Source organism: Protobothrops mucrosquamatus, unplaced genomic scaffold, assembly GCF_001527695.2.
Source record: "Protobothrops mucrosquamatus isolate PMUCROS unplaced genomic scaffold, P.Mucros_1.0 scaffold1757, whole genome shotgun sequence".
NCBI classification, from domain to species: Eukaryota; Metazoa; Chordata; class Lepidosauria; order Squamata; family Viperidae; genus Protobothrops; species Protobothrops mucrosquamatus.
Window position 1 is genome coordinate 69,777 of NW_015387897.1, and position 26,877 is coordinate 96,653.

At 42.8% G+C, this 26,877-nt stretch overlaps 1 protein-coding gene across 1 annotated transcript; it reads right to left on the reverse strand.

Annotated features, from left to right (window-relative positions):
* Positions 1-5,390: 5,390 nt before the first annotated feature.
* On the reverse strand, positions 5,391-26,877 carry BICRA (BRD4 interacting chromatin remodeling complex associated protein). The gene is made up of 14 exons (XM_029285481.1): positions 26,837-26,877; positions 26,024-26,066; positions 25,500-25,565; positions 22,861-24,864; positions 21,537-21,857; positions 16,778-17,485; positions 15,406-15,751; positions 13,771-13,898; positions 12,831-12,956; positions 11,052-11,116; positions 9,310-9,458; positions 8,229-8,323; positions 7,985-8,087; positions 5,391-6,802 (listed from the first exon to the last, which is right to left on the reverse strand). The coding sequence occupies exons 1-14, from the start codon at positions 26,875-26,877 to the stop codon at positions 5,562-5,564; spliced, it is 5,436 nt and encodes a 1,811-aa protein (XP_029141314.1). The 3' UTR covers positions 5,391-5,561.

Genomic DNA, 26,877 nt, shown 5'->3' on the forward strand with positions numbered 1-26,877 from the left:
TTTCTTTTAGCATTTTCACATTGTATATTTTAGGTTAAGAGGGACTGCTGATATTGCTCTTAGCTTTGGAAGTTAGTGCACGGTAAGGAATTTAGTCTGGCAAGGGGCAAAAATCCAGACGTCAGAAAAATGAATGCAGATGTCTATTTTATATCGCATAATGAATAGAAAAGGATCTGGAAAAAGAAATGAAATGCAAGATGATACTAATGGGGCTATATATCCTGATCTCTGAGGGGAAAATATATATATATAATTTAAATAGGCCTAAGTTCAGTCGCTTTTTTTATTTAGTTAAAGTACACACACTGATTGGTCCTCTACCTTTGAATTTTAGAACTGACTGTGTGGTTATCAAATATGTTTTACTTTGAAGCTGAGTAGCTATATTTAAAATATTTGTATGATAATAAATGTATATTCAAGTAGGCTTGTGGGCACCAATTAATAAAGGAGAATGAGACAATAATATAAATAATAATAAAGCAACCACACCGTATGTGTGCAACACACACCTATCAGGCAACAAGGATGAGACAAAATTGCTCAGGTCACTTCTGTTCACACAGGTGGAATTGCTTTCTCCTCTCCTTCTTTCAGACCAAGTTGCCTTTGAATCGTGTTTCCCAATCTTGACAATGTTAAGGTCTCTGGACTTCAATTCCCAGAATTCCCCAGCATAGCTGGCTGGGGAATTCTGGGAGTTGAAGTCCAGACATCTTAAAATTGCCAAGGTTCAGAAACATGGTCTTAAAAGAAGTAGTCTTCTTGAAAGCACCAAAACCACAGTGTTATACGAATGTATGTATGTAACTCTTGTGTTTAAACAAACTGATCATTATTTTTTTAAAACGGATGTATCAAATGAAGACATGGATGATATTAAGGCTTTATTTGTGCTTGTCGTTTGGAGAGGGGGAAAATTAGCAAAAGGAAGATGCTCGAGAGCCTTAGGTTTTCCGCACCTAAAAGATCTAAATTTATTCACTGTTACAACTGCCAAATCATTTTGATGAGTTGACTTTAAAGAACACGTGTTTATCCGTTTTTGAAGTTTAGGTTTAGTCTTTTAAAAGAAGCACGCCCAATTTCACAAAAGGACCCCTGAAAATAGGTGTTTCCTTTGTTATTTTGATGTGAAAAATTTAAGACTTGTTTGTGCCTACAGATTTCCCATTTTTGCATCCTCCTCCTCGGAAAGTGGAAGAATATGCTTTTTAAATGAAGTTCAACATTTCTCAGGACGTTATCTACATTTGGACAGGCAAGAATGGGACAAAGAGAAGAAAAATATCAAAGATAACATTGTTTTATAGCTGCCTGCAAAAACAAAACTCCACCAAACATAAAAAGAAGAGTGAAGGAATCTGGAAAATACCTGCAACGGATTTGGAGATGGAAATTAAGCTTAAAGTGGATTTTTTTTTTCTTGGAAAGAAATGAAGTCGGAAAGTAAATGAAAGGTTTACAGCAAAGGCTAAATACAGTTCCTTTGGCACATTCCCAAAAGGACCAACATATCCTCAAGTTGAACATTTTGGATCTTGCTTCTTGGTTTATTTGAAATTTGAAACTTGAAATTTGAAGCATGAAATTTGTCATGCAGGTAGTGGGGGAAGGCAATGTCACAAATCCAACTTTGCAGCTTGCTACCATACTGGGCAGTTCTGACAGTGATGGTTGAGCAAAGAGAGAACAGCATCAGCTGCTTTTTGAATTGCACGGAAGATGGCCTGTACGTTTTTCAATTTTAGGTAATATACAAATTTGGGAAAAAGCAAATGCAAACTGAAGGTTAATGGTAGCTAAAAGGGGCACATATGCCAAATTAACTGTGCTCACAACTGGATCAGTCCCAATAAAAATACAGAAGGTACTGTTGGCAGTTTGATGAACTACTAGATAAAAACAATGTATCGCCCTCTTTTATGTAGGAGCTTTCAACTGTATACTGAAACAAAAACAGAGAATCTTCCGCAGGGGTAGTCAACCTTGGCTCTTTTATGACTCGTGGACTTCAACTCCCAGAATTCCTGAGCCAGCTAAGCTGGCTCAGGAATTCTGGGAATTGAAGTCCACGAGTCATAAAAGAGCCAAGGTTGACTACCCCTGGTTTACAGGTAAGAAAGATGACTACTACTGTTAAGGTGCTGGTTAAGCACCTGCTGTTTAAGAAGGAACAATTATTCTCCAGTCTAACATGTTTATCTATCTGCTTCTTTCTTTGCTAACTTCATACATCAACTGAGAGAGCTTGGTACAATAAACCAAGCTTGTGCTCTGACACTATGGAAAAAAAAAAAAAGATCCATTACCCCCGTTGTTTTGTCCTCTCAGCTCTAGCAATCTATATTGTCGAAAATCTATTTTTTCTAAAAACAAAAAAAGGGGGTGGGTGGGTGATTTCTACATGCATATCCAAATGGTACAGGGGACAGCCACTAAATGCTTCCCCCCCCAAAGGCTGATCTTTAGGTGGGCTGAGTTTATGTAAACAATTCTATCACACGTACGGTTGTGACAAATGTACTGAATTGGTTTCCATCTTTCACTTTGTTTCTTTCATACGGTTAGGAAGCCATGTCTGCACCTCTAAATTCCTTCCATAATATACCTACTGTAATATACAGTAACAGAAAGAGGTAGAATTGCAGTGAGGCCACAGGAACGTTTGATACTTAAAAACAGAAGAATACAATTTCGGTTTGTTTTTTGCATTAAATCTCTCACCTGGAGTTTACTTTTTCTGACGCTCGCTAGCATTAAGACTCAAGCCAAGCATTGTACGGTTATAGCTTCACTGGACCCCTGGGCCGATAAAAGACGAAGGAAGAATGGCCAAATGAAAGCTAGCTGCTACGGAGCCTCTGTGAAAACTCAAAAAAGATTTAACACTTGATGTGGGGTGCTACTGCTGTAATAGAACCAGAAAGAGATACAAATTAAGAAAAGAGAGTCAGTTTCCATCACGGGTTTTTTTTTGGCAGAAAGAGCAAAGAAGCCTTCGAGCTATCAAGAATTCTGGGCTGGCCAAGAGCCATGACTTCACAGCCTAGATAATAGCAAAGCTACTTTTACATGGTTACAAATAAGGAAGAAATTGTCAGCTTTTTGAATCCACTGCTTTTTTGTAATATCAGCACCAGAATTGGTCATAACAAGCCGTGAAAAAGTGGAAGTGTTTAAAAAGGACTCCTGCTTTTAAAAAGAAGCAGCCTAAGAGCAACGGTCTTTCATACTGCCTTCTTTGCTAATAGACTTGCGTATTGTTCTAGTCTAACTGCAGGCCAACAAAGGGATCTCCTCAGTTAGGTTCCCCCTGGCAAAATCCAATTAAAGAGGAACAGAACAAGCACCGAACTCCTCAAAGAAAGCTAAACAATATCATCTAAAACAGCGAGTTGTATTGCCAATCAGTATACACTTACAGGATGAAAATCATCACCTACAGAGGAAGTAGCAATAGACAACATCAGTAAGACGTACGGGAAGAAAATAGGCGCAGGGGTAGTCAACCTTGGCTCTTTTATGACTCGTGGACTTCAACTCCCAGAATTCCTGAGCCAGTCCGTGTCATAAAAGGGCTACACTTCCCCACCCCCGCTCTAGAAAATGCCATTAGAAGGGACTCCAAGGTGCAAAAGGAATTAGATTTTTTTTTTTTAAACCAGCGTAGCAAGTGAATACTTTTGTGAAAGGCTGCCTGCCTTTTTAATTATTTCTAGAACTGGGACTATGGGGCAGACAGATCTGTTTTGTATGCTTTGCTCCCTGTTAGCCCCTCAATACTGATTTTTTTTTATTTTACCAGGCCAGTGATAATGAAGGCTGTATCCTATTTCCAACATTCACACAAATGATTCCTATGACCGCTATAAGGTGGGAAAGACATCTCCTTTTATGCTTATCTATAAATCAAGGCTAAGATTGTGCGTGAGCTTGGAAACTGCTTGGCACGTCTTGTTTCGATTCACAGAAAGCTTTAAACGAACGGGAAGCCTCTAATTTGGGAGGGAGGTATTACTGACTTCTTGTCGGACAAGTCTAATAGTCAAATTCCTATGTTAAATCCAGCTTGTGGGAGGGGAGGGGGGAAGTGGTGGATAAATTGTGAACCGCTGACATGTGGAAACTGGGAGTGAAGTGCCTGTCAATGAACTATGAGCATGTGTCTAGTGAGAGACCTACGTAAATCTGAAAGGATGGGCGCCTTTATTCCCATCGGTGAATCAGAACAGCAGAGCCAAATGGGAAAAGGAATTCCAAAGGAAGTGTGGGATAAGAGTTACCCAGAGTAACGCGGATTCACCCAGGTTCCATGGGAGATTTTAGATAACTGGATAGCAAGGGGAACTAAAAATTACTTTGTTTTCTTCTTGTTTTCTTCTCCAGGTGACTACTGGGGGTTGCTGAGACCTTCCAACCCAGCCATGGCCCAATCATGTTTTAAAAATAGGAACCACCACAGAGAGGACTGAACCATGAGAGGCAAATATAGGCAAACATAGGCAACTGTGGCACAGAGCAAAATATAATCAGTATATAGAAAAGGGAACCAGCTTGTCCAGCTTCCAAGCAAACATTTACCTGAGCCCCGGCATGCAAACGATTAGCTTGGACCATAAGGTGATCAAAAATCCCAACCTGATTCCTTCTTTCTTTTAGGATAGGAGGGGAAAAGAGGAGAGAGAAATGCACGTCCTCTCGGCAGACCCTTCCTGGTTCCACCCACCACGGTTATGGTAACAACACCCATCCACGTCCAGAACTGGACTGGTTTCCTCTTTCAAAGTGATTTATTTGTAAATTCATCCATGCTTATTGGTTTGTAAGCATTAGTGTTTATATTTTTTTTTTTGCATCTTGTTCAGAATCTATTTTATATATATATATATATATAAAAAAAGCAGACAGTTTATACTTAAAATAACTTAAGAAACCTGACAAAATCAATTACATAATCGCCCCAGGTGACAACGCCTTCTGGAATTGTCACTTTTACCCCCTGCCCCATTTTCCTTTGGCCTCCCTGCTGGCTTCTGATTTAAGATTTGTTAAAAAAAAATGTCCTAAATATAGTAGTGGAGTTTGGGAAGAGGAGGAAAAACAAACCCAATTATCATCAGAGATTCAAATTAGCAATTTTGTTACAGAATCTAAATATTACACAGCCAACACTACCTATGGGCCCCGATCCAACCCCCTCCCACCTGCCTGCTTGGCATTTGCTGAACCTTTTTATCTCTTTCTCTCTCTCTCTTTTTCTTTTTTAATGGTGCATGTGATGGGGTGAGTATATTGTAAATCCAGCCGAAGCTTGTATTTTACAACAACCGAAACCCACCAAATAAACACTTGGATGGATGAGCCTCTAAAGGGCATTTTTGTTGCCCTCCCCACCCCAGAAACCCCCACTCTTCCCTTCTGGTATCAGCCCCTGTTCGAGCAGGTCTCTGGGAAGTGGCACCTGGGCTTCCAACCGTTCCCCAGCCAGCAGAAGCTGCTGCAGCTTCAGTCCTTGGCTCTCTTTTCTACAGCCTGGGCTTTGCTTTCAGTTCCTGTTATCTGTTTAACGTCCTTGTTCCAAGGCCGCCGTTGTGATTGGGGGCAAGGTACGTGTCCGTGCGGTGGACGGGGGAGGAGAAAGGGGAGGAGGAGGAGGAGATGTAGGAAGAGGAGGACGTCCGAGTGTTCTGGCTGCCGGCCTGAGGTTGCTGCAGATTCAGGATGCTGTCAATGGCGCTCTGGAGATGCTCGTTTAGCGAGTCATCGGGGGGGCTGTCGCTGGAGAAGCTGGCGTTGTCCACATCGAAAGATTCGGACTTCCTTCGTTTGGCTGGGGGCAAGGGCACCTCCCAGGCGAGTTCCGAGGCCGACCCGTGGTCAAGTGGCTCAGTCTTTATCATGCGTTGGTAAAACTCATCCTCGACTTCTGCTAATTCCTTCATAAGGCCACTGGTTGAGTCGTCGGTCTTCGGAGGGGCGGGGCTCCCTTGCATCACCAAGGAACGGGCATCGCTCCGGTTGAAAAAAGTATGTTTGGTGTTTCCTTCTGACCTGCTTTTCTGCGCCACGGCGGTGGAAGGGCTCCCCTGAGATTTGAGGGACGTGATCACACTTCTGGACCCCCCCTCCTGCTTGATGATAAGAGAACTTGGCACCGTGTCGGGTTTTGAAACGCTCCCTTTTAGAGAGGCGTCGGGAGTTTTCTCGGCTACGAAAGCATCCACGTTCTCCCGGTACGTTTTACGGAGAGGAAGCCTGCAGTAGGTCACCAGGGGTTTTTTCTCCGTCGGAGCTGCGCTGATATGGTCGACTGTCCCGTTCATTTGTCCCGCCATGGAGGAGGAGGTGGTGGCGGTGGCGGTCGCCGTTGTCGTGGCGGTAACGGATGAAGCCGACGAGTGCTGGTCTGCCGTTTTGATAACTGTGCACACGGGGGGTGGGGTCTGGTGAACGGGATCCAGAGCAGTGTTATGAACCACTTTGCTAAGTCCTGCTTCTTGTTTGATCTTTAGCTTCAGTCCGATCCGACTCCGAGCTTCGTAGGTTTTAATGGGCGGCTTGCTCCGGGAGGGGAGGGCGTCCTCGTCGCCATCCAGCGAGGGAGACGCTCTGGCCCACGTTACGGAGGGAGAGCCTCCACTGTGCTTGATGACCAGTTTGGTGGGGTTGATATGAGTGGGCATCTGCACTGGAGGCGATTTCAAGTTCTCAGAGGTCAAAGGGACGTTGCTGGGCAGAGTCCCTTGAGCCGCAGAAGAAGCAAAAATCTGTGACCGTGAAGAGGAGACATACTCATCTGCAAAAGAAGAACGCACACGGCTAGTTTAGTCCAAAGCAGATTGAGAACGTATTTTCATGATGTTTTGGATTTGGGTAACCTGCCCAAATGACCAGTAATAAGCTTCAATCTAGGGATGGCCAATTTCTCTTTCTCGGGCACTGAAATTGACCAAGTAAATCAATCCAGCCCCTTTCATAAACAGACAGTTATATAACACTGCTGCCAGGGCATCACAGCAAGATTTCTGAATGGGAAAAAAACGTAGGATGCCCTTAGAAGGGGAATATCTGACCAGAGCTTTTGACTCTCTAGAAACAGTTCTGCCATCTTTGTCTACAGATACTAATATAAAATATGGGAGGAGCTCAATTGCTTCTTTTCCTTATAAGTGAAACATTATAAAATATCACACAATAATTAAAATTTGGATATGTGAATGGACATAAGAGAAAATTAGTCTGTGATCTATTCTGGGTTCTGGGTTGCTTTCTTTTTAAAGTTGTGGATGACCCTATATCAAATGGTCACTACTAATCATTACTAAACCAGAATATAAAAATGTCATTTGCATATTATCTCTGCCCTTTATGGCATACTATGGAGCATGGCCCCTTCCAGATAACCATAATCTTAAGGTTATTATCTTCACAATGAACTAGGAACTTAAATTAATTTCAAGCTGTGTATTAGGATCTGCATTTTGTTCTAAAATAAGTAACCATAATTTCTGACTTGGACAAAACAGGAAAGCCTGGTCAAGTGGCAACTTCCACATCCCACTGAGTTGTACTGTGAAGGGAAGAATAAAAACTTGCACGCACAAACATAAAATTCCTCTATACTTTAGCTGATTAAATCAATATCTCACTGTCCGAATTCAGTCTCCATTCCTTAAGTGAACATGTTTTAATCAGCACAGAAAGTGTAAAATCAAATCTTCATAAGCTAAGAACCCCAGTTAACTTCCTCCCCAACTGATTCCATCAAATTATCTCTATTTTGATTCTCTATGCAGAAGTGCTCCTGTGCTGCTATGACAGCCAATGAAAATGTATTGGCTTAAAAGCGAACTCTTGGACCTGGAAGTCCTTCATGTTTTATGGGACAAATAACGTTTTGAAAGAGAGAATGATGGAAGGCAGCAGATACTTTCAAACAAGTAAGATACCCAAAATGCTGAAACAAATGCTTCCTTACCTGGCTTCTCCTTTGCTAGCTGTTTATCGAGCGCTAAGGTAGTTTTTTCTTCCTGTATGAACATCCTGTCAATCATCACCATCTCTGCCGAAGGACTGACTCTCTGCAATAGAAAAAAACAGTATTGGCAAATGCTGTAAGAATCGCCCATCTGAGCTTCTTAATAACCCATACCCCCAAATTTGTATATCCCTGGTCATGTTCTACCTGTTCAATGAGGGAAACGAGAAAAAAAAAATCTTACCCGGGATTCCTCCAACAGGAGTAACCGATATTTGTTCAGCATGGCTTGTGTACGTTTCAACAGCTGTGTGGAGACCATTTCAAATTCTTCATCTACTAGAGAAAAACACACCATGAGAAAGGAAAACGAAGGAGGGAAACTCGCCTTCTCTTGAATGGGAAGTGCAATAAAGAAAGCTCTTTGAATGATTTGGAAGGTGTGTTTAATTCACTAAACATGTTGGCAAAGATAACCGTTCTATACAGGTGGTCCTTGATTTACAATCATTCATTTAGTGACTGCTTGAAGTTACAGTGGCACTGAAAAAACAACTGGTCCTCGCACTGATGACCGCCGCAGCATCTCCATGGTCACATGATCAAAATTTGGGTGCTTAGCAATTCTGGCATGTATTTATGACAGCTGCAGCATCCCAGCATTATGTGAATTTCCCAGCCAACAAGCAAAGTCAACAAGAAAAGCATCACTTATCAACTGTGTGATTCACTTAACAGCTACAATGATTCAATTAAAAACCGTGGCAAAAAAAGGTCGTAAAATTGGGCACAACCACCTTACTTGGCAATGGAAATTCTGATCCCAATTGTGGCTGCAACTTGAGGACCACCTTTATGGCAAATGGAGCCCTCTATAACCTCCCTCTCGTCCACCATTCAGTCAGACATGAATAGCTATTATATTATGACATTATATGAATAGCTATGTACAGCATAGCAAAAATTGTAATAACAAGCATTCCAGAGATCAAAAAGCAGAAAACCTCAATGGACCGAACAGAAGGAGGGCTTCTTCTTTATTCCCTTCAATCATTGGATTTGGAAAGCAATCATATCTTTATAATCACTGGCCATTCTACATAGCTAAATGGCTGTATTATACAGTACATGATAATTATCTTCTGAAGCGAGGAAACCATACCAGAATGAATGTAACATATTGAAGCACTTTGGACAGTTAGGGGGGGAAAAAAGTGCTATTAGGATCAGTAAAAGATTGGGCAATTGAGGCTAAAAATATATATAACAGATAGCTTGATCTTAATATATCTGCATCTAATGAGGAAAAGTTCCCAAAAATTCACCTTTCCTATAGTCATGGGGAGAAGGCAGCGTTCCCTGGTAGACATGGTAAGGTAGGAGCCTCTGAAAAGCATCTTCAAATGACCGAAATGAAGTTTTGTAATCAGGATGCAAAACTGCTCCTTGGTGTTTATGTAGCTGTTCCAAGAAGCTAAAGGGAACAAGAGAAAACAATGAACACAGAGCATCTATCCCTATATTGTAACAAAGACAGGTAACAATTATTTCATCCTGCTGAAATCTGTAGTAAGCTATAGCAAGCTGGCTGCAAAATAAAACAAGTTTCATTTTTTTTTATATTGCAGTATGCTGGATTCCTTTGCTAATCTACAAGAGATAAGAAATTATTCTACTTTCTATGTAATATATCCTGATACAAACATGGAGTTTGGAAAAAAAGATAACAACCATATACTACTGTTTGTCAATATGTTTTTGCTATCTCCTATATCTGGTTCCTGGTACCACAAGCGGCTTCTAGGATGAGCCTAAGTTACGATAAAGACCTTTACCATTGTCAATTGTTCAACTGGTTCGCTCAAATAACATCCTTAAGGTTCTAGATGCAATTGTTATGTTATACCAGTAGTCCTCAACTTATGACCATTCATTTAGCAACCATTCTAGGTTACGACTGCACTGAAAAAAGTGATTTATGACTAATCCTCAAACTTAAACTGTCACAGTGTTCCCATGGTGTGATCAAAATTTGATTTAAAATAGGATTCATGTAATGACTGCAGCAAAAAAGGTCACAAAATCAGGCACGACTCACTGGCTGCCTAGCTCAGTGGTGGCGAACCTATGGCACGGGTGCCAGAGGCGGCACTCAGAGCCCTCTCTGTGGGCACGCGCACCGTCGCCCCAGTCCTAGGCCTTCAGCTGGGTTTTATAAAACCTTTTCGCTTTAGGCCTCCGCCGCCATGTGCAAAAAAAAAAAAAGGTTCAATCAGTCAATTTCAACTTCTCATGGGAAAAAAAAAGATCTTGCAAAGTTGGAATTGATTGATTGAACTTTTTAGTCCCACCGAGTCTGCCGTTACCACCGCAGCCACGTCCACCCAATGGGCCACGTCCACCCAATGGGCCACGCCCAACCAATTGGCCAGACCCAGCCAATTGGCCAGACCCAGCCAATGGGCCATACCTACCCGGCACTCGACGATGCATAAGTGGGTTTGGGGTTGCAGTTTGGGCACTCAGTCTCTAAAAGGTTCGCCATCACTGGCCTAGCTTAACAATGGAAGTTCTGCTCACAACTGGGGTTCCAAATTGAAGACTACCTATCTAGCAATTAATCTAGTAATTAACAACTTAGTAAATAATGACTTAATAAGGCAGAAAAAGTAAGAGACATGCATACAGATGCACATATGTGAGTGAGAAAAAGATATACAGTCTGCTGTTTCGGCAAATGGCTTTACTTTGCCTGTATATATTTTTCTCAGAAAAAAAATGAATTAAGTTCGAGCAAGAGATCATCATTCAGAAAACTTTGGATGACCATTTTAATTATGTACAGCTGACATACCCACCGACTTTTGATCCACTATGTTATAATAGCTAAATATATTTCATTTTTTCATACAACCAGCTAAAGAAATTGGCACGCCTGATCTGTGGGAAATCCCCAGTGCTTGGTTAATTTATGCTATTTTGACCTTAATACAGTATCTTTTTTTTACTGTTGTGCTTCTGTTTTCTATGCCAGCTGTTTGTTGGATTGTTCCAGTTTATTACTTACCAGGCTTCCTTACTCGGTTGTAGCATCGGGGGTGCTTTTTTCAGGCTTCCAAGCTTGCTCTCATACTGGCAAAGAAAGAAAAGGTAAGAACAAAGAGGCCATTAGGTGGAGTTCCAAATAAAGCACAATCCAGCCTATCGAGGAAACTGGTTCGAGACGAATTCCAGTTAATAAAAAGACAAATATACGGGCGGTCCTCATTTAACAATATGAACTGATTGTAAAGCTTGGGGTGTCACACGATTACATCGCTTAGCAATGGCAAATCCTGGCAGCCCCCATGGCTGTAGTTAAGATGGGTGCCAGAGTGTGGCTCAGGGGCTGGTGGCAAGGCCAGGGAGGTGCAGGATGCGGTGGGAACGTGGCAAGGATGGGGAGGAGGGCCTGGTGGGAATGCAGAGGGGCCGGCAGCAGCCCACCCAGGGCCTACACTTGCCTTTCTGCCCAAGGACTCCTCAGGAAAAAAAGCAGCTGGAGCAGTAGCAACTGATCACCACAACTCCCCTGCTGGCTTCCCCGATGACTTTGATGATAGAAAACTGGCAGGGAAGGCCGCAAATTGTGATCCCGTGACTGCAGGCCATTGCAACAGACATAAGGGCAAGCTGGTTACCAACTGCCCAAATCATGATCACGTGACCGTGGGGACACTGTGATGGCCACATCGTTGAGGGCTGGTTGTAAGTCCCCCTCATTCAGTGCTGATGTAATTTTGGGCACTGAATGAATAGTCAGTAAGCGAGGACTACTTATAATGTGCTTCGATGTAAAGCTTACGCTAATGAAGATTTCCCAGAATATATGAGATTTTAAAAAGCAACGATATTTTGACATGTATTTGTTAAATAAACAGGCACTTAGCAAGGGGTGGTGACTGTTAATTGTACACAGATTTCAGATGGTATGCATTTTAATGATATACTCGTAACTATAAAATGTTTTTATGTAGGGATACCAAATTGGTCCAGAATGTAGTGGCCAAATTGCAAACCAGAGCTGCCTAATGGGAACATGTCAGGTGAATCCAGATTACTTTGTTGAGACATGTGCTTCTGATTGGTTTCGACAGCCAATGTAAAACACTGGTTCTGATTTGGAAACCCACTAAAAGTTTTCTTCTTCGTATATACCAATAATCCCCGAAACCTCCCTTCCCTCCGTTTTATGGAGGACTGTGCTTATATTTTTAAAATTTTGTTAGAAATTGTTCTACTTTAACTCAGTGCTTTTAATTCTCTTTTAATAAAAATGGTTTGTATATCCTATGAAAGCATATGCCTTATTAAATCTGTTAGTTAAAGCTGCCATTATTCTTTTTAAATTTGTCCCAATGCACTAACATAGCTGTTTTTGAAATTAAATTTAACATTGGCTTTTTGTATTTTTTTTATTGCTTTAAGTGATTGGTTTCCATTTTGAAGGCTTTCTGGGGAATGCTGGGATTAAAATAGCCCAAATAATAAGAATACATATAAAACATTTATGTGCTGTGTACACCATACCTCTTAATTCAATATAGGAACAATGTTTTCAGACATTGTACCAAATAAAAAAAAATCCCTTTGTAAGATCCAATCTGTACACATTCTGGAAGAAAGAAGTTCCCCGAGGATGGGTTCCAGTGTGAATCCAAAAGCTTGGAAGAACAAACCTCTGGGTCCCGGTGACTGACATAGACTGGATCCTACAATATTATCCTGGACCCGTATATTGCCTTCGTTTGTGGGGGGAAAAAATCCCTTATCAAGTACTTCTACAATAAGCAAAATAGATTCTCACCTGCTGCTGAATTTGAGTTGGTGCTGAAGACATGACTTGTGACAAGCCTTTTCCAACTACTTGGAGTTGCAGCTGCCCTTTCCCAAGATTCAGGCCTGATGCAGAGCTAATGACTCCAGGCTTGGCCTGACCAAAAAAAACAAGAAGGCAGCTTTATATCAAATAGATTAAAAGGAAGGAATTAAAAACAAACACAGGTAGACCTTATTTAATGGCTGCCTTGTTTAGCAACTGTTCTACAAAGTAATTTTATGACCGGTCCTAGCAGTTATGACTGTCTCAGTGTCCCTGTAGTCCAGTGGTTCTCAACCTTTTTAATGCCGCGACCCCAACCGGTCGTAAGTCGAGGACTAAACCGGTCGTAAGTCGAGGACTAAACCGGTCGTAAGTCGAGGACTAAACCGGCCGTAAGTCGAGGACTAAACCGGCCGTAAGTCGAGGACTACCCAACCGGTCGTAAGTCGAGGACTTTCCCTGCCCTGGAGCGCCGCGCATGCGTGGTTCCGCCCCCTGAGGCGTAGCTGGCAAGCGGCAGAGACGGAGCAGGCCGACCCCCAGCTGGCCCAGCCCAAGGGAGGTAAGGCACCCTCCGGAAAAGGGGGAAAAAATGGCGGACAAAAAAAATGGCGGACAGCCTTGCTTGGCGACCCCCCGTGAAATGGTCGATCGACCCCAAATGGGGTCCCGACCCACAGGTTGAGAACCACTGCTGTAGTCACATGATCAACATTCTGGCACTTAAAACTATTTAAATCCTTCAGGGCCTAGATGTATACTTAGCTTTAATGTTTAGATAACTATAGCCATTAACAACATTCAATTATTACTATCTTGAAGTCATTAGTGCCTAGCATTGTCTAGTGCTAAAAAGTAATGTTCAACAATAATAGCACAGATGAATGTTTTTGCAAAAATGGGTTGCCAGTTATAACAAACCCACCTGAACTGACTGTTGTACAGCTTGAGGAATAGTGGGCTTTCCTTGGCCGGAAGTTGCTTTCCCTCCAGAAATAGTTGTGGAGCTGCTGGAAAATGTTTTACTCTCGGCAGGAACCGCAGCAGCAACTGCTGGAAAAATATGGTAGAGGAAGAGACACACATACACAAGATTTTAGAATGAGATATAGAAACATTGTCATCTTGGTTTTTTTAAGGGCTAATATCCTAGATCAGTGGTGGCGAACCTGTGGCACGGGTGCCAGAGGCGGCACTCAGAGCCCTCTCTGTGGGCACGCGCGCCGTCGCCCCAGTCCTAGGCCTTCAGCTGGGTTTTATAAAACCTTTTCGCTTTAGGCCTCCGCCGCTGTGTGCAAAAAAAAAAAAAAAAAAAAGGTTCAATCGATTTCAACTTCTCGCGGGGAAAAAAAAGATCTTGCAAAGTTGGAATTGATTGAACTTTTTAGTCCCACCCAGTCTGCTGTTACCATCACAGCCATGCCCTCCCAATGGGCCACACCCACCCAGCACCCAACGATACATAAGTGGATTTTGGGTTGCAGTTTGGGCACTCGGTCTCTAAAAGGTTTGCCATCACTGTCCTAGATCTTACATAATTCTGGAAACAGATAATTTAAATGGGACCAGAAGCAGATTTATCCGCATCTGCTCATGATAAAATGTATGGGACCTGCTTGCCAGTTCCTTCTATTGGAAATTTAAATTATACGAGTAGGGAAACAACTATGTAAAATTCACTCTCCAGCCAATCTTCACCTCAAGGTTCAGAGAGCGTTATAAGATCTCAAGATGTAAGATTTTAGAATGATATGAATCTTATGCCAAAAAGAAAACTGAAATCCTGTTGGCACTTTCTAATCATTGATCTATTGCTCTTATGAAAAACAAAGCATGTGCAGCTTCAGTCTTAGTGTTCTCATGGTATGGTTGAGGAATATAAATTTGGGGTGGGCTTGTACATGTGTACTAGATAGATAGTCCTTGACTTACAACAAGTTTGTTTAACAAGATCAAAGTTACAACGATACTGAGAAAAGTGACCTATGACTGCTTTTCACACTTGTGACTATCGCTACACCCAACGGTTATGTAATCAAAATTCAGGCGCTTGGCAACTGACTCATATTTATGACGGTTGCAGTGTCCCAAGGTCATGTGACCTGCTTTTGCGACTTTTTGACGAGCAAAGTCAACGGGGAAGCCAGATTCATTCTAACAACCATGTGACTAACTTAAAACTGCAGTGATTCACTTAACAACCGTGGCAAGAAAGATCGTAAAATGGGACAAAAACTCAACTCAACAATTGTGTCGCTTAGTAACATAAATTTTGGGCTCAATTGTGGTTGTAAGTTGAGGTCTACGTGTACACCCACACTGTTATAGAAAAGGACGAGGCAGAAAAAGGGCATCGTTGTCCCTCACCCCATTCCTTTCAAAAGCTCCATGGGGATATAACTATTAGAGTGGCTGCAGATGGGAAGGAATCTCCTTCAATTCTCATAACAAACAGATAAATATGAACAGACAAGTAAGTCAAAAGCAACGGTCCAAGGGGAATTATTCCCTTTCCTAAATTAAAGGACATAAAGATGTAGGATGCTGTTTATCAACTTACATACTGATGCTGACTTGACCAACACGGGAGTTTGCTGCTGAAGAACCGCTGTACACTGTGCAGGTTGTTGTCCTCCTCCTCCACTTGTTGTTCCTCTTGGTACTTGCACCTTTTCAAGCACAGGGGCTGCTTTGCTTGAACCTGTGCTGGAAGACTGAATGGTTGTGGGGACAGGTGTGTGGCCATGAACTGCTGGTGCCTGAGCTGGAGTTGTTGTCATTGTGACCTGCTGTCCTTGGCTGCTAACCAACACTGAAGAGGATTGGTTGCTAAACTGGCTCAGGGCGGGCGGTGCCTGGCTAGTGGACGTTGACTGCTTTGTTTGCAGGATAATTCCCTGGGGTATCTGTGTGAGATACAGAGGTAGACAATGAAAAATGAAATCCAAAAATTACATGCGAAGGGTTGGAAAACACACATTCCTTTTGGATATAGCATTGCCAGGGATTTATCAGAATTTCAAACCTTGGGAATGTAGAAAGTAATGTTTTTTTGAGTAGATTTTCACTGATCACTCAACAACTATAATACTCACCAACACCTATGGGAAAATGGGTTAAAGTTTCTGGTTAAACCATAGGAAACAGATACTATTCTAGACATTACATCATCTTTATTATATTGTCATTGTATGTGCGTACATAGTATACATATACAACGAAATTTACTTGACACCCAAAAACCAAGTCCTACACACATGATCCCCAAACACACTCCCCCCCCACAATCCCCAGCCCTAAAACCACCCAACATCCACACAACAGACCACCGACTATTTAGATTTCACAAATTCTGTCATGTTAAACTCAAAGATCAGTTTGGTGGTTATAGATAAAGATTCTTGTATCGCATACAGGAGAGCCAGCTTGGTGTAGTTTAGTGAAGGCCTTGGCTAGATAGCAGGAGACCATGGGTTCTAGTCCTGCCTTAGGCAGGCAGCCAGGTGACTGTGGGCCAGTCATTCTCTCTCAGCTCTGGGAAAAAGGTAATGGCAAACTATTTCTGAAAATATTGCCAAGAAAACTATAGGGACAGGTTCATGCAGTCTCCAGAAATCAATCTTGATTTGAAGGCATCAAATACAAAAAATAGAAAAACCACCTTTGCCCCCCCCACCATTTACGATGCTTGACACAAGTCTCTCTCAGACAGAAATTTTGCTTTCTTCTGCTTAACTGGTGGAGCAATCCAAGATGAGAACTGACTCTGGACTTTGTTTAAATTAAGTCCTTCTTGTGGCGAGAGTCAGTATACAAGGGAACACCGACTATTTAGATTCCACAAATTCTGTCATGTTAAACACAGCTTGAAAATCCAGCATGCTTAAAATAAGCTCTATTTCACGTGAGGTTTTTTAGCATGATTACCATACCTGCTGAAATCGATCCATTAACTGTTTCTGCTGAGGAACAGGAGCGGGAATGGTGGAGAAAGCCTGGAACTGGTTGGAAACCATCTGAAAGCTCCTCTGTTGTTCGGCTGTCAGGTGAAGTGTCTGGGTTGGGGTGGGTGGCTTGATAGGGCCTTGGGCAGGGAACTGCAACTGGAAATGGGGGGAATGGCTGTGCTGCACTTCAGAAGAAGCCTGGATCTGGGGCTGCAACCGTACCTGCCCCTGAGCCTCAGACTGGGGCTGGAGCTGAGGAGCAAGCTGAACCTGCAAGGACAGATGGGGAGGGGTGGCCAGCTGAGGTTGTCCCTCTGGCTGGCCTTGTGGGGCTTGGAACGGTACCTGAGGCTGTGAGGGGGGTCGCAGGGGATGCTGGTTGGAGCCATGAGGGGAGGAAGCCATCTGATTCTGGATCACATACAAGTTCTGCATCTGAGTTTGAGGGGTGCACGATCGCGACAGGGGCTCGGAAGGCGGCCTGGATAAAGTCTGGGGCTGGGAAGGGGGTCTTGAGTGAGGCCGGGAAGGTGGCCGGGAAAGGGGCTGAGGCTGGGACGGAGGACGGGACTGGTGTGGGGACTGGATCTGGGAAAGGTGAGCGGGCTGGAGCTGGGGGCTTTCCCCCAGTGAGGGATGAGGTAGTGAGTGGGATGGGGAGGCTCCAGGAAGTTTCTGCTGCCCTGAAGGCAACTGAAAGAGAGGAAGAAAAAGGAAGAGATAACAGGTAAACGGGTGACAGAGTCTCGGGTCATGCATGACACAGCACTCGGAAGTAGCTGGGTACCAGAATGCAATCGGCGCAGCCAACATTTTGCACATCTCAAACTCACAATTGTCAACTTATGAGAAAAAAAAAACTTTTATGAATTTTTTTTTTAATTAAATAAAAGCCATTCCACCCCCCCCCCTCTTATTTCATCCCCAGTTCATTCTGGAAGAGATCCTGTGCCACGAAGGGAAGATTTCCAAAGTAGAATACAAAACATTCATGCTGTACCACGAAGAATGCTTTTGGGCACCAGCAAATTTTCTTTCAATATGTTGCTTTACAAGATGTGCCTTTTAAAATTAGGCTGGTGAAAACATGTCAATGTTGAAATAAAATTAAAGTCACCAGGTCTTTGAAGGAAAGCAAGTTAAAAGGCTTTAAAAAGTCTCTGCTTTTCCCTCCTTACAGGATTTAAGCAGAAATTTAAATCCAAAATATTACACTAGAAGCAGATAGCAACAGAGCTGCTGAACTGGATTATTACCCTTCTGGGTCACCACGTCAGCAAGTTTTGAAAGTTTTTTTGTTTTTTTTTTTGCTATTTGATACAGGAGAAGGCCTTGTAGTCCTATGAAAAGCACTTTGCTACCCTACCCATCTTTCCTGTCTTCCTAGATGCTATTGAATCAGTCTAATATTAGACAGATAGTCCTCGACTTAGGACCACAATTAAGCCCAAAATTTCTGCTGCTAAGGGAGGCAGTTGTTAAATGAGTTTTGCCTCATTTTATGACCTTTCTTACCACAGTTATTAAGTGAATCACCACCAGTTGTTCAGTTAGTAACGTGGTTAAGTGAACCTGGCTTCCCCATTGACTTTGCCTGTCAGAAGGCTGCAAAAAAAGTGATCACATGATCCCAGGACACTGGAACTGTCATAAAGATGAGTCAGTTGTCAAGCATCTGAATTTTGATCACATGACCACGGGGATGCTGCAACTGTTGTGTGAAAAACGGTCAGAAGTCATTTTTTTCTAGGGCCACTGTAACTTCGAACGGTCCCTAAATGAACTGGCGTAAGTTGAGGATTACCTGTATATCTTCACTTCCTATTGCTATAACCTTGTTTTCATAGCATTTCTACAATCTATTTTCATGTCAAGAAGCAGTCTCAAACCATTGTCTTGGAACATCAGCTATGCCACCCTTTTACACCAGGAAGGCACAAGAGTTTAAGGATGTGGCAAACATTGCAATGCTTTAAACATATGGACTACTGTACACGCTGATATTAAGAAAAAACTCACGTTCGCAAGTCACACCTCTTTAAAATATACAAAACAAATAAGAGATGCAGGTTTTGGTCAAGGAGAAAAGAACCACGAGGGCAAGGCAGGGAAGACAGGAGAAAAGCAACACAAAGTGGTAGCAGCAATTCCCAGGGTTAGTTGGAATCAAAAAACGAAGCAAGCAAGAGCAGCGACACGGAAAAAGACAAACAGTGAAGGCCACGGAGATCCAGGAAGGGCAAAGGCAGTTTTTAGCACACTTGGCCCACCAATCAGAGACTGGGATATTTGCCTATTTCGGGACAACGTGGGGTGCCTTCTCCGAACTCTGGGCAGACACATATGGCTCACCTTATCATTTACAGCTGCCAGGTTTTCTACTAAGACTATTGCAACGCTCTCTACATGGGGCTCCCCTTGAGGTGCACCTGGAGGCTCCAGCTAATTCAGAATGCGGCTGCGCGGGGGATTTCGGGGGCCTCTAGATACTCCCATGTAACACCTCTCCTGCGCGAGCTGCACTGGCTGCCGGTGGCCTTCCGGGTGCGCTTCAAGGTGTTAGTAACAACCTTTGAAGCGCTCCGTGGCAATGGACCTAGGTATTTGCAAGACCGCCTCCTACCAAACACCTCCCTTCGACCAGTCCGCTCCCACAGAGAGGGCCTCCTTAGGGTGCCGGCTGGCGACCCCCAGGGGGAGAGCCTTCTCTGTGGCAGCTCCTGCCCTCTGGAATGACCTACCCCCCGACCTACGTACAACTGCGGACCTGCGCCTCTTCCGCCGAGCCTTGAAAACCCATCTATTCCATGCGGCCGGCCTGGTGTAGTTTTGATTGTGTTTTGGTAGGGGTTTTTATAGGGAGTATTTTAGAGCAGGCTTTTTATTTAATATTTATTGTGATTTTTATTATCGCCTGTTCACCGCCCTGAGTCCCGTAAGGGAGATAGGGCGGTATATAAATTTAAATAATAAATAAATAAATAAATAAATAAATAAATAAATAAATAAGAGAGATTAAGCTACCTTGTTATCTTGGAACATTTTGGAACCTATATCCTTTTACAGACATCCAGAATGTTTGCGGTATAAAATGTCAGGTATCTCGGCTATCCAGGACTGCGTGTCGTTACAGGTAGTCCTCGACTTAGGACCACCACTGAGCCCAAAATTTATGTCGCTAAGCGAGGCCATTGTTTGGGGAATTTGGCCTCCTTTTGTGACCTTTCCAGCCACAGCTGCTAAGTGAATCGTTGCAGCTGTTAGGTTAGCAACCCGGTTGTTAAGTGAATCTGGCTTCCCCATTCATTTTGCTTGTTCAGAAGGTCGCAGAAGCTGTTCACGTGACCCCAGGACATTGCAACGGTCGTAAATATGAACCAGTTGTCGAGCATCCAAATTTTGATCACATGACCCCGGGGATGCTGCAATGGCTGCAAGTGTGAAAAAGTGTTCTAAGTCCCTTTTTTCAGTACCGTTGTAACTTTGAACGGCCATTAAACAAACTGTTGTTAAGTCAAGGACTACCTGTGTTTACTAGGGCTGTACAAAGCATCAGATCTGATTTCAAGAGTGCTTTTGAGTGGAGAGAAATGTGAATGCACTCTCTGTTGGCAGCTCTTTAAAGCAGCCACACCTGTTTCCAGCGTTTCATGGCTGCAGCAGGACCTTCCCTCCAGCAGCTGCACCATCCAAGAAACAGACCCTTTTCACAAATTGCCAATGAGTGCCACACTGACATTTGCGCATTCCAAAGCCCCTTTTTCAGAATCTAATCCAAACAACCGCGCAGTGCTCCTCTTTGCCGTGAACTTAATCTGATCTTGTTTTATTATTCAAAGTTTGTAGGATTTGCAGTCTATACTTATGAAGCCCTGCAGTCCCACTCATGTCTACTTAGAAGAAATCCTGTTCAACTAAGCAGGTACAAACCTAAAAAGACATGCTGATGGATACAAAATGACACCCTCAAAACTTCAGATTTCTGGGTACGTGTCAATTTCTTTTAGTTTTAAAAAGAGAACTGAACTAATTTGGGTTTTTTTTCTTCTATTTTTATAGTCACTTCAAGACAAACAAACATGGTTGTTGCGATTTCCATATTCTTTTATCTGTTTTGACTCTCTGTAAAATATATATATATTTGCTTCCTGGAACTACAGCAACACCAAGGAAATAAAACAGTGCAGGAGGAAGTGAACGTTGACTTGTTTTGTTTCCTCTAGTTCTCTGAAATAATGTTCGGGTATGAAAAAATTTACCATTTTCAGTCAATTATTTTCGGTGTAGGAAAAAATGCTTCTATTTTTGATTGTGCGTCTATTGCTATGGGCAATTATAAACTTGAACAGGAGGAGACAATCTTATATTTAAACAGAAATATTTGTCCTGGTCGCTAGCCGGAAGGCAACTTAACTGCTCTAATGGTAATTTCCCCCTTTGTATTATTCATACTATTTCCACAAGGGGGAGACTTCTGTTGCAATACAAGAAAATCACGTAACCACCAACACCCAAGCCTTTGTTTTGAAGTGTGGGAGAACACAAACCTAGACTAGAGAGAGGCTAATATTTCCCTCCTTCTCATTCATTCTCTGCGTTCTGCACTGAGAACGTGCAGGGCAAAGCCAAGGAGGTGAAGGGAAAATTAAGAAGAAGGGCAGACAATGTTAGACAAGAGGAAGTAAGGCAGGAGGACAGGCCAAAGCAGGGCAACTTTAGGGATTTGCAAACAGGTAAGGTCTACCTGGCAAGCCAGTGCCTGCTGGGAAGGGCCAGTCGAGAACTGTGGTACTTTGGAATCCACCGGCAGCAGGTTGTGGTTCTGGCTCAGCTCTCGGCTGGCAGGCGGCTGCAGGGCTGTGCCTACACTGCTGCTGACTATCACCGAGGCTGGGACACTGCTTGTGGTGCTGAGTGCAGTGGTGGCTATGCTGTAGATGGGCAGAGGCATTGGCAGATGGGGAGGTACGGCAGAGTCACTCAGACTGCTCTCCTGCTGCATTTTCAGAGCTGGCGAATAAAAGTGCTGCTGCTGCTGCTGCTTCTGTTGCTGGCTCTGATCCTTCTGTAATCCAAGAGATTTAGCATGGACCATCTTCACGTTACTTGCCCACCCACCTTTTGCAATGCTGGTTATTTGTTTAGATTCACAGGTAAAATTTTTTACTGGACTGAAAAACTTTAGTTAAATTAAGTACTCTCCTCCCCTGCTATCCCCTCAATGACAAAAATCAAGTTTATGTAGAAAGTCGTAATCTGAAGCTGTAACTCTGCATAATTTGGTCACCAAAAATCCTTTGGTAATAGTACAAAGCTCACAATTAATGGAAGCCACACAACCTACAGTTATGTTCACATTCAAATCAGGCTCTGGCCCTTTTAAAGAATGCAGTTTCTAATCATAAAGTGATCGGAAAAGCAAACACATCCAGCCCATTCTGTCTACTTGCTGTGTGTAGATAGCCTCCTGAATTTTGACCCAGATAAACAAGTATCAGTATTACCTGGGAGAAGTCATACCCTCGCCCTGCAGCCTGCTAACTTGATTATTTCCCTATTTAATTAATTATGTGTCATCAAATCAGTGTTGATTCTTATTCTTGGTATGCATGACCATTAAGGTATTTGTATTGGTTGATTTATATTCAGCCTTACGCTGACTCTCAAAAGGCTGAAGATTTGCAGGGGGAAAGATATGGTTACAAACGACAAGCTGTCAGAAAGAAGTGCTAAGTCTTTGGGGCAAAGTCAAAGAAATGAAGTTTGCATTTCAAGATTTGGGAATAGGAAAAAAAAAGAAGCAACACAAGAGTATAAAAGCTGCTATGTTTTTGTTAATGGAAAGCTGGCCACTCCCTTTCCACTGTTCTTCACTTTGGTCAAGTCACCTGCAAAGAGTGGTCTTGAAGACGAGAAAGTTTCAAAATTAAAGTAATTCAAAGGCTCTTTGAGTTGTCATGGCCACCATCTTTCTTGACTCTTTATCCACACGTGTTGTGCTAGTAAACCGGAGTACCCTTCAAGAGACAGAACAGACTAATCAAAGGATCAGGAATGATTTAACTTACCTGCTGTAGAAACATCTGCATGGAATCCTGGGAGATTACAGTTCCAGCAGCTGTCTGGCCCAAAATAATCTTTTCAGGACTTGATGCCACCAGGTTAGGGCTGGACTGGGAAGTCACCGGTATTTGTGCTTGTTGCTGAGGTGGTGATGTTTGCTGCTGAACGTTCAGTTGAAGCTGAGAAGGAGTGGAGGGCTGAGAGGTGGACTGGACAGTTAGCATATTGGCTTGGTCACCTGGGAGTAGGTTGGTGCTGGGGGTTGACTGTGGCTGAATAAGACCAGGGCTCTGGCTGGTGGCATTAGGGGGTGCTTGTATGGTCATGGTTTGGTTGAGGCTCTCAGTAGCGTTTAACATAGCCACTGGGTTAGGCAGAGTGACTCCTTGGATAACAGTCTGACCGCTCTGATTGATGGCACCACCGGCCAGCGAGGCCGCAACAGTGGACTGGCTTTGAGTTGTCAGGCTACCAGCAAGAGATACAGGCATCTGGAAGAGAGTTGGTTGGCCCACCTGGCCTGGTTGCAACTGAATAGGTGCAGAAAGGATGTGAGCTGTTCCATGGGCATTCTGTGAGGTGAGTACTTGTCCCAAATTGAGCTGGCTTGCCAGATTCTGATTGGTGAGGATCTGGGCAGGCAGTGCTTGATTTGTTATTAGCTGCCCACCTGGGCCTTGGCTGGTGATGATGTGAGTTTGCCCACTAGGATGTGAGGTTGTCAGAATCTGACCCCCCATGTTAGCCTGTAATGCCGAGAGCTGCTGAGGGATCTGAACTGCCGATGCTCCAGTGAGTTGGCTTGGGAGAAGGAACTGATTCTGACCCTGTAACATGGCTTGAGGGACATGCTGTGCTGGGATAACAATGCTGCTGCCTTGATTAAGCAGATGAACACTCATTGGCTTGTTCAGAGTGTGTTGCTGTGGTGGGGGCTGCTTGAACATGTTGGCAGGCAGCCCCGGGGGGAAGCCAGAAAGCACCACATTCTGTCCTGCTTTACCGGCCATGAAAGTTAAGTTCTGCTGAGTTTTCTGCTGCTGGAGAGCAGCCTCGTTCTGGAGGGTCAGCGTGGTGTTGTTGGGGCCAAAGGGTTTGGGGGTAATCTGGTACAACTTCTGCTGAAGGACCCCTGCCGGTTTGGGTTGGATTGGCGTGGGGGTCCGGTGAATGATGACATTTTGGGCTTGAACAAGTGAGCTGCCCAAGTTTGACGTGACCGTGAGTGGTTGGGAACCCTGAGGGGCCGATACGCTTCCAAACATCGAGCTTCCGTTCAGAGTGGTCGTGGCCACCGTCGGGATGTTCTTCTGGATCATGAGACCGGCGTTCTGTGGGGATACGCCAGCGGAGGCCAGGGTGACCTGTTGTTGTTCTGCTGCGGTCTGAGTAATGTAACTTCCTACGGGCATAGTGGCCACTTGGGAAGGCTGAACTTGCTTAGCAATGATCTGTTGAGCAGGCTGGTTAATCGCCATGACTTGCTGGCCAACAACTTGAATCTGCCCGATGCCCAGTGCCCCGCTCGGGCTCCCGTTGGGCAACCCTTGAAGGTTGGAAATCGGCTGGATGGTGACATTTCCTAAGCCAACCTGTTGAAGAAAAGGCTGCACGCTGATGGCTTTGTTGACGACATCAGCCCCGACAGACTGCTGCACCAGGGCTTGATGAGTTAGGACAGCAGGTTGCTGTAGTCCAATGAGGTCAGCCCCACCGGAAAAAATCTGTGGGGTACCATCCGAGGCAGTGTGGACCACTGGTTGGAGCGTAGGGAGCTGAAAAGAACCCAGATCCAGTTCTGCCTCTGCTTCCAGAGTCTGCTCGGTGATGTTTGCCTCCTGCAAGCTCTGCTGGAGGATATCACACGGTTGATCGGAATTCTGCAGGTTGGCTCCGCCTCCCGAAGGCGAGCCCAGAATGTCATCTTCCAAAAAGTCTAAATCCACACTTGTTGTGGGTTGGCTTTGCTCAGCATTCAAATGATTGCCTGAGGTTTCTTGCACATGCAGCTAGTGACAAGTGAAAATGAAAGCACAGTGAGAGCAAAATAAATATTCACAGAACAGAATTTGTGGATCTTTCTATGTTCTGCAGCTTTATGTTTGTTTAGTGTGTAAGTAACAATTCTATTACTCCATAACCGTATCATGTTAATGACCTTTATTATTTAATGCCTAACATTTAATGGTTTACTTTTCTTTAGATGTATGTTAGCTAGGTTTAGGGGTCTCTCACATTGCAAGTTATTTAAAATATGGATGCAAATTCCCTTTGCACAGACTACATTGAAAATGATTAAAGCAATATTTGTTTATTTTTTCATTAGAGTATACAAAAATGAGTGGTAGAGCCAGAATTAGCTATAGAAATGGAGAATGCTTTTTCCAGAAACATGTTTTTTTCAATGAAGATCAGAACTGAGGCATCGTGTTATTTACTGTCTTTCTGCAATAATGTTGTACCAGTTTTAGAAAAGTCTCATTGTGATACCAGCATATCTTGTGCTCAAATTCGCTGGAATTCAACATATTTTTTGCTATCGTGCCTATTAATATTTTGAATTGTGCATCATTTACAAAGAAAGGGGTTGGGATTTCTAAAGAAATATGATCTAAGCTTTTAAAATGAGGTGAAAAATACATACCCCAGCACTCTCAAAGAAGGCACTGGCTGCATCTCCTGTGTTGTCCAAGAGATCATCGCTGTCAATCTGTTATTAAAATAAAAATAACTGTTATTGTATGTAAAGTCAAAACTGACAGTGTTTGAGGAATTGGACTATCATGGAAAAGAGAGGAAATGTATAACTTTATCTGGATAAGATAATGTTTAAATTCCCTCAGTGGCTAGGTTTCTTTCCCGAAGCTATGCCCATACTTCCCTTATGAGGTGAAATTATCTGCCTCTTCACTTTTTAGTCAGGAAATAAATAGTTTATCCTCCTGCATAGTAATTTTCTGATAACATTTATTTTCCACCCATTCAAAGTTTCTGGAGAAAATGACTTGAAGAAAAGTCTGCTCATGTCATTAGTTCTAAGACTGGTACCATCTCAATTTTCTGCATCACTTTTCTTTTTGAAGGCATATGAGCCAAGGGTAATTATTGCATAGAGGTATTTGTTAATTTAATATTTAATTTCATTTAAAATGAAGAATAAAACCTTACCTTTTCAGATCCATGTAAAAAATCATTCAAGGCCTGAGGATCACTGGAAAAATAGTTGAGATAAATTTATTTAACGATGACTAGAAGAATTTAATTTTATCTATTGCCTTCATAGCTTACATTTCTTACAACATTGATTTATTGGTATTCTGGCACAATATACTTATTATATAGAAACACAAACTTATATGTATAGGTAAGATAAAAGGATACACATAAACAACATATATAAAATTAATCTCAATTTTTGTAAGCTAGAGTGATTTCTTGGTTTCTCTATTACTTTGGACCACAAAAACATTTGATTCCATTTATTTAGGATTTTAATTCTTAAACCATTAAGATAATATAAAATATTGTTCTAAAATATAATAACTAAATTATTCCTCTTTGACCTGTTATCTAAAACGTTCCTCAATGTTTGTACATCCGAATAATTCTCAGCATTTTAAAGCCAGCTTGTTAGAAATTCTGGCATATATAAAGAATACCAAGTTGGGGAAAGCTGGTCTACTATTTTCGTGTATGACTGTTCTATCCAGCTGTCATTATAGACACAATTCAAAAGCTTCTGGTTCTATTCTCACCTCCAAAAAACTTCAGAAAAAGCCAAGTGGCATTCAGCCAAATTTCACTTGGAATAGCAACTAGTGGTCACATAGGAGACATTCCAAGTTTACATACCAAGCATGAATGAAAAAGTATTTGGTTGACATTTGTGAAAATTAACAGAAATCTCCGACAAAATGCTTTTCTAGAACAAGAGTGTAAAAAGAAAATATTGTATCAATCCTGTCAAGAGCAAATACTTACCAAATTACATCTAGCAAGCATCGTCCATCTTCATCATCCAT

Excerpts from the sequence above, each read along its gene's own strand:
- BICRA (XM_029285481.1), bottom strand. The coding sequence starts at position 26,877 with ATGGATGATGAAGATGGACGATGCTTGCTAGATGTAATTTG. Across the intron at positions 9,459-11,051 it reads CAACCGAGTAAGGAAGCCTG|CTTCTTGGAACAGCTACATA; the intron begins GTAAGTAATAAA and ends TGTTCCCTTTAG. Across the intron at positions 8,324-9,309 it reads TCCCCATGACTATAGGAAAG|TAGATGAAGAATTTGAAATG; the intron begins GTGAATTTTTGG and ends GTTTTTCTCTAG.